Source organism: Barbus barbus (genome assembly GCF_936440315.1).
Source record: "Barbus barbus genome assembly, chromosome: 2".
Lineage (NCBI taxonomy): Eukaryota > Metazoa > Chordata > Actinopteri > Cypriniformes > Cyprinidae > Barbus > Barbus barbus.
The window spans coordinates 24,013,679-24,028,813 of NC_136730.1; the positions used below are offsets into that span (position 1 = coordinate 24,013,679).

General features: G+C 38.2%; 3 protein-coding genes and 1 long non-coding RNA gene across 4 annotated transcripts; 2 read left to right on the forward strand and 2 right to left on the reverse strand.

Moving 5' to 3' along the window:
* Window positions 1-1,744, forward strand: LOC306883211. The gene is made up of 3 exons (XR_013785341.1): window positions 1-451; window positions 896-1,007; window positions 1,189-1,744. It is a non-coding gene; the product is annotated as an uncharacterized lncRNA (long non-coding RNA).
* A 349-nt stretch (window positions 1,745-2,093) lies between these two features.
* On the reverse strand, window positions 2,094-5,752 carry cfap184 (cilia and flagella associated protein 184). The gene is made up of 2 exons (XM_079431920.1): window positions 4,149-5,752; window positions 2,094-3,722 (listed from the first exon to the last, which is right to left on the reverse strand). The coding sequence occupies exons 1-2, from the start codon at window positions 5,259-5,261 to the stop codon at window positions 3,381-3,383; spliced, it is 1,455 nt and encodes a 484-aa protein (XP_079288046.1). The 5' UTR covers window positions 5,262-5,752; the 3' UTR covers window positions 2,094-3,380.
* On the forward strand, window positions 5,460-10,102 carry tada2b (transcriptional adaptor 2B; the record flags this gene model as incomplete). Its single annotated transcript, XM_079431909.1, is given in 4 exon segments — window positions 5,460-5,502; window positions 5,505-5,537; window positions 5,540-5,820; window positions 6,798-10,102. Coding segments are annotated over 4 exon segments (1,545 nt in total). The 3' UTR covers window positions 7,986-10,102.
* A 137-nt stretch (window positions 10,103-10,239) lies between these two features.
* Window positions 10,240-14,877, reverse strand: grpel1 (GrpE-like 1, mitochondrial). Its single transcript, XM_079438640.1, has 4 exons — window positions 14,599-14,877; window positions 12,230-12,374; window positions 11,730-11,811; window positions 10,240-11,631 (listed from the first exon to the last, which is right to left on the reverse strand). The coding sequence occupies exons 1-4, from the start codon at window positions 14,664-14,666 to the stop codon at window positions 11,285-11,287; spliced, it is 642 nt and encodes a 213-aa protein (XP_079294766.1). The 5' UTR covers window positions 14,667-14,877; the 3' UTR covers window positions 10,240-11,284.
* Between the last annotated feature and the right edge of the window lie 258 nt (window positions 14,878-15,135).

The following is a 15,135-nucleotide window of genomic DNA, read 5'->3' on the forward strand; positions in this document are numbered from 1 at the left end:
GGGGCCCGAAGTGTCCATCAGTTGTACCCTTCGAAATCCTTCATTCAGAGGGTCCCTTTGAAGTGGCCAGTTTTGAGCACTTCGGTGTGGAACGACACTTCAATATGTCGGCCATGATTGTTTTCACTCCGAAGTGCCCTTCAGAGGGCGATATATCCCGTCTGGAACACACCGTGGATGACATATGGGCGAGATCATATAAACGAAATGCTATTGGCTACTTTTTTGTTATTGGCTTTTCGATATGTCCTGGCCTGCCCTGACTTCATGTTTCAATCTGAAATTCGTCTGGAAAAAAAACAACAACAAAACAAAACAGGCCATAGTAAAGTTTGTAGGACATTCATATCAGCTTTATCTGGAGAAGAAGAATCTGCAGCTATGCGTCAGTATGGTCTTTGTATTGGTCTTCTGGTGGTCACATTCCTCCAGTCTGCTGTAATGGGCAACAGTAAGTCACTCAGCTTTATTATTTTAATTTGTGCTTATGAATAAACAGAAACAAACTTTTATCAGTGATGCCTGAACTTATTTTATTTCTAATTAGTGGTCAATATCCTGCAAAATTTAAAATGGACAATATGGAAAACTTTTAGAGTTAACGTCTTAATTTATGATAAATAATTGAATTATATATTTTAATAAGCAGAATCTGCAGCTATTGTCTGTCTTTTTATTGGACACTAGCAGACAGTCTGTTGTAACGGCAATAGCAAGTCACCCTAAATCTTTATTATTTATTTAGTCAATGGTATGAATGAACATATTTCAAAAACCTTTATTTCCTAACAATTAAATAGTGATTATCATCTAATTATAAGTTTAAATATGGTCACTTTTGCTGTTTTTATCATTATTGGCCCATTATATAAATAAATATTTTTTTTTAATAAAGATGCCAATTTACCATCTGAATGCTGTTTTACTTATTATGGGAGAAAAATGCCCATTGGAAAAATTGATTCCTACATGGAGACAATAAAGGAATGCTTCAAACCTGGAGTCATGTGAGTTTTGCTATTGCCTGTTTTCATTTCCATTCCTATTTCTGTAAAAGACATGCAAATGAATGTCATAAACGTTAATAATGTGTAATTTGTCATCGAGACTGTTGAATGGAAATTCATTACATTGTGTAAGTTTGTATGATTTCTGTGTGGAGTAACTGTGATCTTTTCCTTATAACAGTTTTATCACAAAGAAGGGTTATCGTATTTGTGTGGATCCTCTGCTGAGCTGGGTGAAGAGTGCCATGAAAGCAATCGATGATTATGATCTTTGATCTTTCATGCAGCTGGAACGAGTGTATTAACTGTTTCATTACTGAAGACTTAGCTCAGTGTTTTTCTTCCTGTGATGATCTGTTTTTGTTATTGTGATATCATGACAAATGATTGCATGTTTTCTGTTTGAGTTTAATTTATCTTTAATCTTTTGCAGTAAATGCCAAAATACCTTATATGCATGTAAATAATAATGCATGTAAACATACAGCAGTAACCTTGATTTTACTGACAGCGACATGATAGCTACACAGCACCTTAATCATTAACTTCAGGCACTATTAGTGCCATATATGGTATTTTACCACATTATATGAATAATTTTAATCATACTTTCATGATTATCTTTTTTCCAAATATTCACGTTGGAGTATTAAACAAACTTTTTTTTTCTACTTTGCAATAATTGTCTTATATTGTGCACTTAATTCCAATAAAGTACAACATAACATAAAATTGCCAAATTAATATCCTTATGAATATTTTTGTAAAATTCCTGTCAACAGTGTAAGGTCCACACATTTGGCCCAAAGAAGGTATCCGATGGTGGTTGAAGGTTTCCTGCGTGTTTGGTCTTTTCAATGCGCAAAGTTCTTTAATTTAAGTTAAACTCTATCTGACTCCATATGACCTCGTATTTAGGTTGAAATGCAAATGGATTGTTTGTCTGTTTCTAATTAGTGTTCTTCTGATATTTGATTATTCTAGTTAACTCTTGATTTTATATTTACTCGTTCATTCGGTTGCTCATGTTGCTAACAAGGATACAACGTAATCTATTAGTCAATAATTACAGAGTAAAACAGAATAAGGTCAAATGTAATAATTTATTATCAGTCAGGTAAATACTGCATGTGTTATGTCAATTACATTGCCAATTCAAAGAGATCAAATCATATCAATACAAAACATTGAATTCTCAAAGATAAATCTACAAGTAAAAGATGCATACCTGACTTTATAGAAATACATAGTGTGAGCATTGAGACACACCACACTACGGGCTTCTGGCTACAGACAATCGCGCCGGTCCTTTTGCAACATTTCCTTAAGTACTCTGACCGAGATAAACATCCCCCGAAATGGAGACAGGAACTAACAATTGGAATTTGCTTTGATCAAGTCGAGTTAACACCTTTTGGGACAGAAGGTAATTTGCATGAAAGGTACCGGGAACTGACCCACCCTCTACAGTGTGCAATACATCTCTAAACTCTTAGGATCTGTATTACCTTTTAGTCTACTTCTTGTAAGAATGAGACCATTGTACCAGACGCCCTGAGACAATTCAAATGATACCAAACATGACTGTAAATAACACTTGCATTCATGTAGAACATTATATTCTACTATCGACCATTCTGAGTGAGCTGAGTGAAGGGAAGGATGGGTGAGGGGAAGAGGGGATGAAAAGGAACTGATGCATATGTGAGAGAGACATTTTCTCTCAGTGGGATGTGGAGACAGATGTCTGTATGTTAATGCACTGTGTGTGTGTTGTCCATCTCAAGTTCAAAGTGTCTGAGGTTCTGTAATTCTTACAACAGCATAGCAGAGCTGATCAAGACAGGTTTAATCAAATGACCAATTAAATTCTAATGTAAACAATTTGTTTCAGTCTACAGAAATGGTGAGTCTCAAAAATGTTTGGGTGCCGTTAACGCACCTCTTTAAAGCATTACATTTATATTTAAAAATATATAAACATGAAAAATTTTGTTGTCAATGCCAATTATTGATAGATTAGAAAAACCATATACACAAAATCCTTCTGCTTTGCACTTAAAAATAAAGAATTCAACAGCATCCTTTAAAGTAGTTAGTCTAGTAAAATGACAGTAGTCATGTACATAAATTAAAACTTGTGTTCTTTGTTTATTGGGCGCTAACCTCAACAAGCAATTGTTTGGTAATTTGGTCAAATCGACAAAAGAAAATAACTAAGATAAAAACTTTGTATTAAAGATGACATATTCAAAGTATTATTTCTCACCAACTTTTGTAAAAACATTTAATGTTTGCATAGGATATGCTTTGTCAAGATTCACTCTAAATATTTCATTCAATTACTGAAGGCAAGCATGTGCACCCGTGTTGTCACTGGCCCTCTGGATTGCTTTGCTCGATCTTCTGCTTGACTCCAGCACACTTCAGTGTGAGCTCAGCATGGCGTCTCTTCAACATCTCTAGTCTCTGCTGTAGGCATTCAGAGGTGTCTACCTTCTCCTCAAAGTCCTGCAGCAGTGTGGTGTTTCCCAGCATGCCACAGCGTTGCTGAAGCTTAAGGTTGTCTGCACGCAGGCCGTCACGAGCCTGTCGGGTATGTGTCAGCACTTCACGTTTAATAGCCACCAATGCATCTGTCTTCGCCAGTTGAGAGCGTTTGACCTTATTCTCCATCTGCATGAAATGCAGCTTCTCTTTCACATGGGAAATGCCCTGAAGATGTGGGACACAAAATGTGTAAAAATACAATTTTGGAAACAATATAGGTTGCTACACCCAATGCATTTTATGGATATTGGTGAACTTGTTATGCAAAGTTGTTATATAACCTATATTGAATGAATAGCTTACATTTCAAAAGACTTGAAGTTGGGCATTCAGCGGTTTATATAATTAAATAATTATATATATATTATTCATTTTTATTAATAATACATTTATATAAACGATATCATAATATATGATCTTATTCATAATAATTATAAATTACTTCAATATATTAATATAGATTTTTTTTTTTACATTTACATGCTCCTTATGACCACACAATCAAATTTAACTCCTGAAATGAGGTGGAAAATATATATATACATACACACAAATTAATTCATTAATAAAAAAAATAAAAATCACATTTACCTGCACAGAGCAGGCAACCTTCCTTTTCAGCCGAAGTAGCTCCTCGCTGCGCTCCTTCAGCTTGTCTTTAAATGTCTGGTTCTCTGTTTTGAGCTGCTCAAAGTCCATCAGCAGCAAACCATCAGCAAGCTCACGCTTGGATTTAAGTTCCGTCTCAAGCTGACTTATTTTGTTCTTGAGCTTGATATTGTTGAGACGCACAGATGCCAGCTTGTCTTCCTGCTTTAGTTCATCTGCCTGCAGCTTCTCCACCTTTGCCAGTGCTGCCTGTTTGCCCACCTTACCAGTCAGTGCTGTCATGGCAGCTTCATATTTCAGTGCAGCTAGGGATCTCAGCTCGTGCTCCACCTGCTTCACTTTCTCTAAGCTCTGCTGGTGGAGCTCCTCAGTCCGCTGTTGGTGGAGCTCTGAGAAAAGGTGGTGCTGGACTTTTAGCTCCTCCTTGAGATCCAGGTACTTTTGGTACTGCTCCTTGTCTGAGATATCTTCGTCCAGTCTGGGATGTTTATCACCTGCCTTCTTACTGAGGTATTCTGCTATTTTGGTCTGCAGCTGACCATTTAGCTTGCTGAATATTTCACTCTCAGCCTGTAGTTCAGGTAGCAGGGCTATATACTCTGTAGTGTTGATGTTGAGGCCAGTCTCCTCTTCTTCTGCAGGCACCGTTGATTCATTAGGAGGGCTGATCCTCTCACTCTCTGGATCAGGAGCTGGATGTCTATCCTCCTCCTCTTCCTCCTCAGTGTCTTCACGTAATAGAAGATCGTCAATTAAATGTCCTATTTCAGGACCCCCAGTGTCCTCCAAGGTCTCACTTATAAGGGGATCAATTCCATCCTCCTCTTCTGCTATCATATGTTGCCCAAACTCTGCTTCAGATATCTGAGGTTCACTTGTCTCAGCAATAGACATGTCTTCTGTCAGCTGTGAACCCTGCTTGACCACATCATCCTCAACACCTTCTGAGATGTTAGGAGGTTCAGTTTCTTCCTCCCCAACCTGGGCACTGGCTGCCTCTGTTGAATCCTCAATTGTTTCAGTGTTTTCCACCAATGTGTTATTTTCTAAAACAGGACTTCCTTCCTGTTTTAGCTCTAATGGCTCCTCTTCCATTTTATAAGATTGAATTTACAAAGATTTTTTTAATTATTAAAATAATTACATGTAATTTCTGTAAAGTAAATAAACGTTTAGCTCATGAAACACGCTTGCATCAACTATTTTGTGTCTGTACTTGAGTGCGTGCTTGTTGCCATGGGCACCCAGAGCGAGAGCCAATCGCAGGCGTTCGCTGTGTCCTTATTAATATTAATGAGACGCAGCGGCTTGACCGGAGATACTCCACTGCGCATGCCCAGCCCCGCGCCACTGCTGCTTCCAACAACAAGCGGTAGTAAGCAATATGGCCGATCTTGGGAAGAAGTACTGCGTGAACTGCTTGGCAGATGTTACGAATTTGCGGATTCGCTGTGCCGAATGCCAGGATTTTGAACTTTGTCCGGAGTGCTTTTCCGCGGGTGCCGAAATCGGTAACCACAGGCGATGGCACGGCTATCAGCAAGTTGACGGCGGGCGCTTCTCGCTCTGGGGTCCCGAAGCAGAGGGAGGATGGACTAGCAGGGAAGAGCAGTCGCTGCTCGATGCCATCGAGCAATATGGATTTGGTAACTGGGTACGATTCACAAATGAGCCCATATTCATGCGGCTTTAGTTAACTTCCTTTGCATTGCCAAATGTGCATATCAATGCAAAATGGTCATGTTTAGTCTGCAACAAATTATGCATTGCTTACTGAAGAAACTTTGAAATAGTTTTAATAAGAACCAAGCAGATCCCCTAGGTTTGTGTTGCACGTTGTATTAAAGCAGTGGTTCTCAAACCTCTCCATGAAGTCCCCCAGCACTGCACATTTTGTATGTCTCCCTATATCTGACACACCCACTTCAGGTTGTGCAGTCTCCACTAATGAGCTGATGAGTTGAATCAGGTGTGATAGATGAGGGAGACATACAAAATGTGCAGGGCTGGGGGGTACTCCAGGACAGGTTTGAGAACCACTGTATTAAAGGATTATTTAACCCAATGAAATTAATTTTACAACCCATTTATAGTTTCGCTCAATTATAACAGCTGCACAATCTAGAGCTTCTATTGAGAGAAGAAAACTGTACTGTGCACTATTGCTGAATGCAGGTGATATTCATTAATAGTTATATTTGCATTAATATAAAATATGTTAAGAAATAATAATAATGTTTGAGTTTGTAACTTTGGTATTATTATGACCTCCTGTGTGTTAAAGGCTTAGTTTATTTACTCACCCTAATATTGTTTCAAACTCATAAGGCTTTTGTTATCTTCTAAACACAACCTGAAGATATTTTTAATAAAACTTGATGAGATTTCTTTCCCTCAATTGAAAGTCTGTCACCAAAACTTTAATGCATCAAAAAACATTGTAAACATTATCCACATAAATCAAGCGGTTGAATTTAACTGGCTTCTAAAGAGACAGTTGTTATATGTATTTGTGATTTGTAGATGAAATGATGAATGACATATGCATTTGCACTGACATGAGGGAGAGTAAATGACAGAATTTAATTTTTGAATGAACTAACTCCATCTTTGTTTATTTCTGTGTGTTAGGAGGATATGGCAGCCCATGTGGGTGCATCACGCACCCCTCAGGAGGTCATGGACCATTATGTGAGCATGTATATCCATGGCAATCTGGGTAAAGCCTGCATCCCTGACAGCATCCCCAATCGTGTGACAGACCACACTTGTCCCAGCGGAGGTCCGCTGTCTCCTAGTTTAACGACCCCGTTGCCCCCATTAGACATATCTGTGGTAGAGCAGCAGCAGCTGGGATATATGCCGCTTCGTGATGACTACGAGATCGAATACGACCAAGAGGCAGAGAAACTCATCAGTGGCCTGTCTGTAAACTACGATGATGAAGATATCGAGATAGAGATGAAACGAGCCCATGTGGACATGTACGTGCGGAAGCTGCGTGAGCGCCAGCGACGCAAAAATATCGCTCGTGATTATAATTTAGTGCCAGTCTTTCTGGGACGGGACAAAAAGGATAAAGAGCGAGAACGACCAGGTGGAACAGGAGGGGTTGGGGGCGTAGGTGGAGCTGTAGGATTGGGAGGTGGTACCACCATCATTCCGACAGGGTCGCTGGGCTCCTCTGTAGCAGCTACACCGAAACGCAAAATCACCAAGGAAGAGAAAGAGCAACGGACAAAACTACGTGGCCTCTGCCAGTTCATGCCACAACGTGAGTTTGAAGAATTCTTCGACAACATGCACAAAGAGCGCATGCTGCGGGCGAAAGTTCGAGAGCTTCAGCGTTATCGGCGGAATGGCATCACGAGACTCGACGAGTCGGCCGAGTACGAGGCGGCACGACACAAACGGGAAAAACGGAAAGAGAACAAAAGTATTGCTGGGTGGAAGAGAGGTAGCAGCGGCGGAGGAGGAGCGGCTGGGCTTGGAGGAGGAGTTGGAGCTGGAGGTGGGCTCGGCGGAGGTGGAGGAGTCAGTGCCATCAAAGAGGAGGGGAAGGACAGTGAGTTTTCAGCCATCGAGAACCTGTCTGGCTTTGAGCTGCTGTCCGATCGGGAGAAGGTACTGTGCAACTCTATGAACCTTAGTCCCACACGCTATCTGACTGTCAAGACTATCATCATCAAAGATCACTTACAGAAAAGGCAAGGCATTCCCTCGAAAAGCCGTTTACCTAGCTACCTGGACAAGGTGCTGAAAAAACGGATTCTGAATTTCCTGTCGGAGAGCGGCTGGATATCCCGAGAAGCCTCCTAACCACACTGTCCAAAGATTTGCCTGTAAGAATAATGACTGTAAATATATTTTTCTACTGTTTTATATTGCATCTCAGAAAAGCCTGTGAGAACTAAATGACTGTAGGTGCCACACTACTGTTGTGGACCTTCAGTCAGCCTAACATGTCTGTCTTTGATCTCAGATTTCCTCATCGAAACATAAACATGGTTATAGTACATAATCAGTATCCATAGGGAACTTTCTAGCAAGTTGTCCTGTGTAATACATCAGAATAACCACACAAAAACCAATTGCCCCACGTTAAAATGTCTCCGTTTTGAATGTGATTTTGAGTGGTGTTGAATATTCCCTGCTAATAGAGTATAAACAGAATGTTTAATGTTGTAGAAAGCGGATTTTTAAAATTGGTTCTAAGTTTCTTTTTTTTTTTGTAATAAGAAGGAAATTAGGTCAGATCCTTGTTCTGCTTGCCAAAAGTCTAAGGTTCCTGTGTTCTAGCCTGAATTTGCCTGTTTCTGTTGGATGTATTTTGTTGTGTCAGTTGTGGGAATATGAGTCACATGAAGCATGCTCCATACTATCTAAATGTCTGAAGTTCATGTTTGATTATTATTATTTTTTGGAGTTGACCTTTGTGAGGTTATGTTACTATTGAGCATGTTTCAGAGGCTCAAGTTAAGTGGCACACATCCAGGCCATGATCACCAATGGAGAATATTTACCACGATACTCCTGTTTCAAGAGAGTATTATTCTCTAAAGTGAGGGTTAAAGTTAAATACAGCATCAAGGGATCTCATCTCAACATGTACGCAATTTATAAGCTGAGACTGTATGTCACAACTACATTTAAAAAAAAAAATTCAAATGCCTTGACAAAATCTTCATGCAATACCAAATCTTAGACAAACATATTTTTCCATGATTTTTAATGTTGTTATTGACTGCTCGTGTCTACCCCAAAGCTGTAGAAAACTAAGAAAAACACTGTTCTCAAAGGCCAATGCAAAGGTTTACATCTTTTTTTTACATAGTTTTGAAATGTTTAATATATTAAGAGTCAAATAGAATAAATAGGTGCAGTCTAACTTTTAGCCATTAAAAAAAAAAAAATGTATACGATAAATAACAGTTTAGGCCGAGGTGGTGGTCCTCATCTCATCTTTATAGCCTGTATTTTTTGCCCGACATTAGTACATATAAAGTCCCATAAACAGTCATTCATTGTTGAGTATGCTTATGTGTGCCTTGAAGCATATTTACCCTGGTTGATGTTTTTCATTCCTTTTCCTTGTAATTAATATATTTTAATATTAAATTGTACCACATCAAAAATGTACAAAGGTTAAGGTTTATTTTAGGTGTCTGCTTGATTGTTTTTCTTCACATTTCTGTGATAGAAGGAACTACCCCTCACAAATTTATGATGATTAAAGCCATTAAAAGTAGATGTGCAGAGTTGTACTTGGAGAAAAACAAATCCAAGATATATGGAGGATATTGGCTGTGACCATTTGATAAATGATGAATGTAGGTATGAAGACACTGTTATGCAAGGAAATTATGAAGCAAATGTGGAGGGATCTCTTCTTTTTCCATGGTATTCTGTCACTGCCTTTGTTTCATTTATATAAAGGTGCTTACATGTTTAGAAAGGGTTATTCTTCAGGTTGTGCTTTATGGTTATAGGAAACAGGATCACTTGTTGAATAACCCAAGCCATTCTTCAAGACTACTTTAGTCATGCTCACCAACATGAGGATTTTTTTTTTGAGGAAAAATTGACCAGTTTATTAGGGTTAAAATTTACACTTTAAATAATCATTCAATATGCTATTTCAGAGAGCATAATTATTTTTCTAAAGTAAAAACCAATTTGGAAAAAAAAAAAGGTGAGCAGGAATATGAACGTGACATCACAAAGACACTATCGCAAGTTAAATTTTATAATTTGTTTTAAAAGACAATGTGACATTTAAAAATGATGAGAGCTTTTTTTTTTGCTTAGTTGTGACATGAATGTTTTCTGGTAAAATAATCCATTTTGGAATTATCATATTTGTCAAAATGTTGAGTATGTGGAAAGTATTTTATTGCATATGTCATGTTATTTCATACTTTGTATTAAAGTGTTGAAATAGAACCATTTGTCTCTGTAAAAAAAAAAAAAAAAAATATATATATATATATTGTGCACTTACCTAAACCTGTGAAGAAATGTTCATATTAGAAGGCATAATCTAATTAGAATCTATAAGAAAACTGCAATTTATAGTATTTAAGCAATCATGTTTTTATATGAGCCATAAGAAATATATCCAGATATGCACACTTGTATCACTTTGCACCTTTCTTTTCACCAAAAATGAACAAACCCATGGGAAATGTAATAATGACTATATTTGAAAAGAGGTACATGCTTTATTTGACAGTTGTCTGCTTGTTCACATAGATGGAAAAGTTACCCTTTTAAATCTTACGTTCATATTTTTCCATTAGCATGGCATCATTCTATTCATATTACAACCACAATTTCTAAATGACTGATCTCTCAAGCAGCCTTAAGTGGCCATCCTTCTGTTACCAAGCTCTTCACAAAACATCAGTAGTTATTACAATCTGTGGACTGAAGTGTGATATTTCATCAGGTTTCCACACTATGAAACTAATGGTGAAAGTACAACTGCTAGTAGGTAAATTATTGTAAAATTATAAAATTATTTTATTTTTTGGATAAAATATTACTCCAGTTCTGTAAAGACAAATTATTCTCTCATACAAATAAATTCAAAAACCTGCATAACACTGAAAAAAAAAAAGTGGAATCTCAACTGCTGTCATCACCAAACTGGTAACGTTCTTCAGTAAAGTAATTAAAAAGCGCAAATAAGTATAAAATGCGTTCAACAAGGTAATATGCTGCAGTGTTTCTTTAAAAGCTTTAGATTCTTCAAAAGATACTGCTTCTTTAGATCTCAGAAGTCCCTGGAATGGAAATGATCCTCCAGAGAATACTGTTAAAGCCAATTCAATTCACAGATTCAATTCTCTGAATCTTCTACCACATACACACTCAGCTCTTATACTCGAGAACCTTTTTTTTTTTATTATTGATAATCATTATTAAATCACAAAGATTATTCTGGCATCGGCCTTTAGTTGTCAATATATTGGATTTCACCTCTCAGAGGCATCTTTAACAGAGAAAAAAAATCTGTGGAACCTAAGACCAGCTAAATTACAGAAACCGATCAGTTTGTTAAATGTTTTCAACCGATCAGTTGACCAGGCAATAACCATCATAGTGTGTACTACCAGTTAGGGGGCTTTGACTACACCCACCAGAGCTGGCCGGAGGGTGCGACCGTGCAGCTTATAGCCCACTTTGGTAACTAAAGCTATGGTACCTGGCTCCTTGCCCTCAACAGGTGCATGAAAGACAGCCTCATGCTCATAAGGGTCAAACTTCTCACCATCAGGGTTAAGCTTAACAAGGCCGTGTTTTTGGAAGACCTTTTGGATCTGCACCTCAGTCATTACAAGGCCGTCATAAAGATTTTTCAGGTGCGGATTTGCAGTAGATATTTCAGTTTTTGGTACGCTTTCGGTTGCCTTCTCCAAGATGTCAGCCACCTCCAAGAGATCTTTACAGAAGCCCTGGATTCCTAAGAAAAGAGATGAGAGATAAAACATTTAACAAACTGACCTGATCCAGAAATGTCCATTCATAAAACCTGCTTATAAAATAATTGTAATAGCTTACCATAAAGCTTAGCATCATCAATCAACTTTTGACTCCTTTGCCTAAGGTTCTCAGTGTCTGCTAGAGCCCGCTTGTATTTATCCTTTAGAAAAAGACAATTAGTTGAATTTTTTTAAAAACTCACATTTATTTAGCATAGGAATATTATAAAGAATATTGACAATGTGCTGGATTTACTGTAATGATTAATCTGAATGCTTCACATGTAAAGAAATGACTAGGCTTGTGTAGAGACTCAAAGACATCCTGAGTAAGTCTGTGACACTTTACAGCTGATTTGGAGGCAAGTAAATCTTCTGAACATCAGTCATCTGAAACATGACCCTGCCGAATGCACTTCTTTACAAAAAATGCATTTGTTTAAAAAGAATATAAATAAAAATGGATAAAAGTGTCCTCAGGGTCTGTAGAAACTACAAGGGCAATTGAAGGTCAGGGTGTGTGGGGGAAATGACATAAACTGCAAGAAAAACAACAGATGCTAAGACTAAGAGCAATACCGTAATCTCTTTGAGCTGATCTTCCAGTTGTGTCTTTTCTTCTATGAAGGCTTTCTCAGCTGTACTGGGCTCTGGTTTCTCTTCTTCAGTCCCAGTTCCTGCGCTTTTCTGTTGGGCTGCTGTGCAAAGGAGGCGTGGAGTCGCCCTGAGAAGTTAAAAGATGAAAATATTCACTAATACTGCCTTTGTGTTACAGGCTATACACATTGTGATTATGCAACCAACCTATGGTAAGAGTGTTTGCTACGGTCAAAAAGGCTTATTCTTAAAAAGGAAGAATTCTCCCGAAAACAATTTATTATTATTATTATTTCCAAAATGAGGTTTAGATAATACTAGTAGAATGTTATTCTTTAATCTCAATGGCACTTGCTCTGCAGGCTAAGGGCCCCACTGAAGTACACAACTTCAATTGTGGCATCTTTGCTGATCAATAGGCTTTTAGGGTGTCTTATCCTTTTTGAAACTTCAAGTAGCGATGAAATGAAGTAAACCATTAATTCTGTTCGGTGACGTGCATTCGAGTGTAACATTATCAAAAAAGGCAAAATGCAGGGCCGGGACTTCCTTCTATGCAATGATTGCTGATTGGATTTTGAGATGAGGCAGGGACTCAAAAATGGAGGCAGACCAACCTGAGCTTGCAGGAACTAAAGGACCAGGAAAGTCCTGTACACTTAATGGGTTAGTTCACCCAAAAATGAAAATTAGCCTGTTATTTACTCACCCTCAAGCCGTTCTTTCAGACGAATCCAATCGGAGTTATATTAAAAATGGTCCTGGCTCTTCTAACTCTTTTATTGCAGTGGGCGGGTGTTTCTGTTAAACAGTCCAAAACACGTTAAATAAAGTGCATGCATCCATAATAAAACATGCCTCACACGGCTCCGGGGGTGAATAAAGGCCTCCTGTAGCGAATCCATTTTGTAAGAAAAATATCCATATTTCAAACGTAATAAATACTTTTCTATCCCTGCCGCCATCTGTCATACGTGGAAGCCGATCCGGCGGATGAAGTAGGACGTCGGCGTTACGTGATTAATGACGAACACGGAGAGAGAACAAAACAAAACGCCGGTCATGAATTAGAAGCACAAAACAAGGATTTGTACAGAAAAATGTCAGAGGATTTCGACATAAGCCAAGAAGAGACCGGGTTTCCTTTGCTCCTGTAAACAAACTCGGGAGACTAGCATATCTCAGAGGCGCGCGCGCTGCGCATACATACTACATCGTTCGCCTGGACAGCTTCCACGTACAACAGTCAGTGGAAGTGAGAAAAAAATAGTTTATTACGCTTGAACTATGGATATTTGTCTTACAAAAACAAATGGATTTGCTACAGGAGGCCTTTATTCATGCTTCGGAGCTATGTGAGGCACGCTTTATTATGATTCGCACACTTTATTTAATGTGTTTTGGACTGTTAAAAGAGAAACATCCGCCCACTGCAATAATAACACTTGGAAGAGCCAGGACAATTTTTAGAAGAAAGTCATATACACCTAGGATGGCTTGAGGGTTAACTAACTCTTAAATTTTCATCTGAAGATCCAGTAAAGATATCTTGATTAATAATAACAACAACAACAACAAGGTCAATTGCTAATGAAACATAACATGGATGGGTCAATGACAATAAGATCTATGACATGCATTTAGAAAATATTTGTGATTTTTTATTTCATGATGAATTTAACAGACATTTTCTTTATGAATATTAATCGTATAGATAAAAAAAACAACTGCTTCTTTATGGGTAACAGTCAACTCTGAATGCATGACGAAAGTTTTACATGATCATGTAAAGCATTTTAACCTTAAAATGGCTAATTTTATGGTAGGACATATTTAAATGCCATGGGATTCTACAAAAATGTATGTATATAACTAGGCCTACAACTGGTTAAGAGATAGTCTACCTCAATCATGAGGTGATACAGTTGCAGTACAGCTAGTATTCACATCAGTAACTCTTCAGAACCAGCTTTGACACTAACTCGTGTCGAAAACGAGTCTTTTATAGGGGAAATTATTTTTAAGGGTTAAGAAGATTGAACTCAATGAAACATGTTCTATGGGCAACACGCAATGATATAGTAAAGACCTGAAAGACATTTAAGGAAATTTAACTGAGAAGCAACGATAATCTGCAAAGGTATAAAGTGTCTGACAGGACAACTCTTGACACACAAAGACAATGCTGTCTAAACACTGTCACATGAAGGAATATAACTGGGGGTCCTAGCATTAATCATTCATTTGTGAACAGCTCACGCAACAGAAAGATCATTCATTTCCGTAAAAGCAAAATACTTACTCAAGCTTGGATATCAACTACACACAATAACACTTCTGTGAAACCCTACCTTACAAGTGAAGGGGACGCTAGGATAGAGGAGCTCTGTCTGATCGCACGCGCACACCAGCTCGCCATCTTCACTCAGTGTCCAAGCTGAGAGAGCCCTGCAGCGCGAGGCTTCTCATTCAGCCAATCACAGCTTCTGTTCTTACGTGTTTGTCCTTCACCGCCAATCCTCTTTCTAGTCAAAACTGACGTAATTCTGTAGTTTGGTTGAGAGGAAGGTCGAAACATTCAGCACGTGACGAGAGACGGCGTCTTTCCTAGGCCAAATGAAGGTTACCTCACACTTTATTACCCAACTGCGCTGAGCGTTTACATCACTCCAGGTCCATCACTTCAGAAAACACACACACTGTCGGAACTGCATTTATTGAGTATTGGAAGAATCCTGTTTACACTGGATAATGTAAAAGTAAGATGCAGACATGAAATAAACACTGACAGAAATTATTGTACAGTGGTGAGACTGCATGACATGTCTCTGAATGAAAAGAAAACTCTAATTTGATATTTTCATTATTTGATTATCACAATTTGAATT